The 2,230-nt window shown below is 37.8% G+C and overlaps 1 protein-coding gene across 2 annotated transcripts in view; it reads left to right on the top strand.

Moving 5' to 3' along the window:
• The window catches only part of ZDHHC13 (zinc finger, DHHC-type containing 13), a 46,142-nt gene that overhangs the window by 12,013 nt on the left and 31,899 nt on the right, over positions 1-2,230 (top strand). The window contains exon 2 of one of the 2 annotated variants that reach the window (XM_012654221.1): positions 1,178-1,323. The exons of the other annotated variant lie outside the window; for it this stretch is intronic. Within the exon in view, the coding sequence (XP_012509675.1) occupies positions 1,178-1,323 (146 nt within the window). The remainder of the gene's footprint in view (positions 1-1,177; positions 1,324-2,230) is intronic. 2 annotated transcript variants of the gene reach the window in all.

The following is a 2,230-nucleotide window of genomic DNA, read 5'->3' as shown; positions in this document are numbered from 1 at the left end:
AATAATGTTGGAGAGTCCCCTATTGGGTTTCTGCTAAGGTCTAAGCTCAGTGTTTGAGATTAGAAACACTCTTATCAGTTCACATAGAAAATCTGAGATAATACTTTGTTTAAAGAGAAATTTTTTAGCTTGCCATTTGCTGCTACTGCTAATGAATCATCTGAATGTAACATTTGAATAAGCCGATGAGACTGTCTTAGCAGTAGTTCTTTTCACCCTCATCAAACCCTGCTGTCACTCTGTATTAGTTTTCTATTAACTGTGTAACAAATTACCCCACATTTAGTGGTTTAAAACAACACCTGTTTATTAGCACCATCTTCTAACCAACTGAGCTAGCTGCCACCATTGTAACACCTATTTATTATCTCATAGTTTCTGTTTGTCAGGAGTCCAGGCATGGCTTAGTTGGATCCTCTGTTTAAGGTCTCACAAGGTTGACACAAAGACTGAACTGTATTCCATTCTGGAGCTCAGGACCCTCTTTCCCGCTCATGTGGTTATTGGCAGAATTTGCAATTGTATGATCAAGGTCTCAATTTTCTTGCTGGCTATCAGCCAGGAACTGCTTTCACTCCTAGAGGCTGCCCACAGTTTCTTGCCAGGTGGCCCTCTCACAGACCCTCTCATGTAATGGCGTCTTACTTTTTCAAGGCAAGCAGAAGAATCTCTTGCTCCACTTGTCTAAGACAGTCTTATATAACGTAATATAATCATGGGAGTGATTGTCTCATCACCTTTGCGATATTCCATTGGCTAAAAGCAAGTCACAGGTTCTGCCCATACTCAAAGGGAAGGGATTATACAAGAACTTGATTCACTGGAGGGGTATCTTTAGGCTATGTCCACCACAACCCAACAAAACAGGGGCTTGGTGACCTTCCTACCGTGTCAATAGCTATTATCCTTTACCCACTACAAAAGGTCCATTTGCGCCTTTTCAGATGACCTTTGTTTTATGACAAAATATGTAATTTGGATTTTTCTAATACTAAGCATCTTTCCTAGTGAACAGAATTAAGATAAAGAAAATCGTCTCTAGGATATACTTCTAAGACTCCAAAAAAGTTCTAACTTATTAATATAGATATTGTTGATAGTAACAAATGCTTCATTATGTAATTGAATGTGACATTAATTCTCTTATACGCTTTGTCAAATTGCTCTTACTCTTCAGTGCAGGAATCACAGCCATGGCCCCCACCCTCCAGGATTTGGTCGATATGGCAACTGTGTGCATGAAAACAAAGAACTTGCCAAGGCGAGAGAAGCTCTTCCTCTTATAGAGGACTCTAGTAACTGTGACATTGTAAAAGCTACTCAGTAAGTCTTCCAAATGCTTTATTTTATCCTTATGCTGTGTTGAATTAATAATAACATATGTGCAGTTCACGGAGCTCTGTATGCTTACCTTCCTCACTTCATAATGGTAGCTCATTAACACCAGCACTATGTAGGTTTGTCATACTAGCATCAGAGTACTTAGGGTAGTATACCTTACCTGTTTATGTACCAGGCTCTCCCATTAGATTGTGGGCAGCTTGTTAGCAAAAGCATGCTTTCATCTTTGTAGACCCAGTGCTTTGGCACACTTCCTGCCTTATATTAATATAAGGTGCCCAATAAATGTTTGTTGAATGAATGAATGATTTAAAACGACACTAAAGCTAGTCTCTTAATTTGAAACACGAATCTGAGTCTTTTAAAATACACTACAGACTAAGTATGTAGATAGGATGAAAAATATCAGCTCACACATTTGTAGATACTATCAAACAGTTATTTCTTTTTTTGAGTACTTTCTATGTGCTTGTGCTCGGTGTGCTGGAAGAAAGTAAGGTAAGGTGGAAATATGTTCTCTGACCACTTGAAACATATAGTGGGTTCTTTTGCTTGCACTGAAAATAGAAGTACGTTTTGAAGGTTTCCCCTTAAGATCTCCATATCTGGGTATTCACCTTAAGTCAATTATTTCCAACATTTTCACCCTTATGGATCTCATTGATTAACATCTACCCTCGCTCTTGCCATTGAACAGATTTTGAAATATTTTCTCCATCAAACTACATTAAGCAGTAATCCATTTTCTTAGTAATCAAACATAAATCTGCCTATCAGATTGCCTGTCATATATAAATCATGCCCCTCAAATTAGCATGAAAGGAACTAATATTACCATACTAACTTCATATAATTTCTGTTAGAAGCAAAGATGTTTGGTGATTAATTA

Source organism: Propithecus coquereli, unplaced genomic scaffold (assembly GCF_000956105.1).
Source record: "Propithecus coquereli isolate 6110/MARCELLA unplaced genomic scaffold, Pcoq_1.0 Scaffold44, whole genome shotgun sequence".
Classification (NCBI taxonomy): domain Eukaryota; kingdom Metazoa; phylum Chordata; class Mammalia; order Primates; family Indriidae; genus Propithecus; species Propithecus coquereli.
This window is presented reverse-complemented; position numbering and strand designations above follow the sequence as displayed.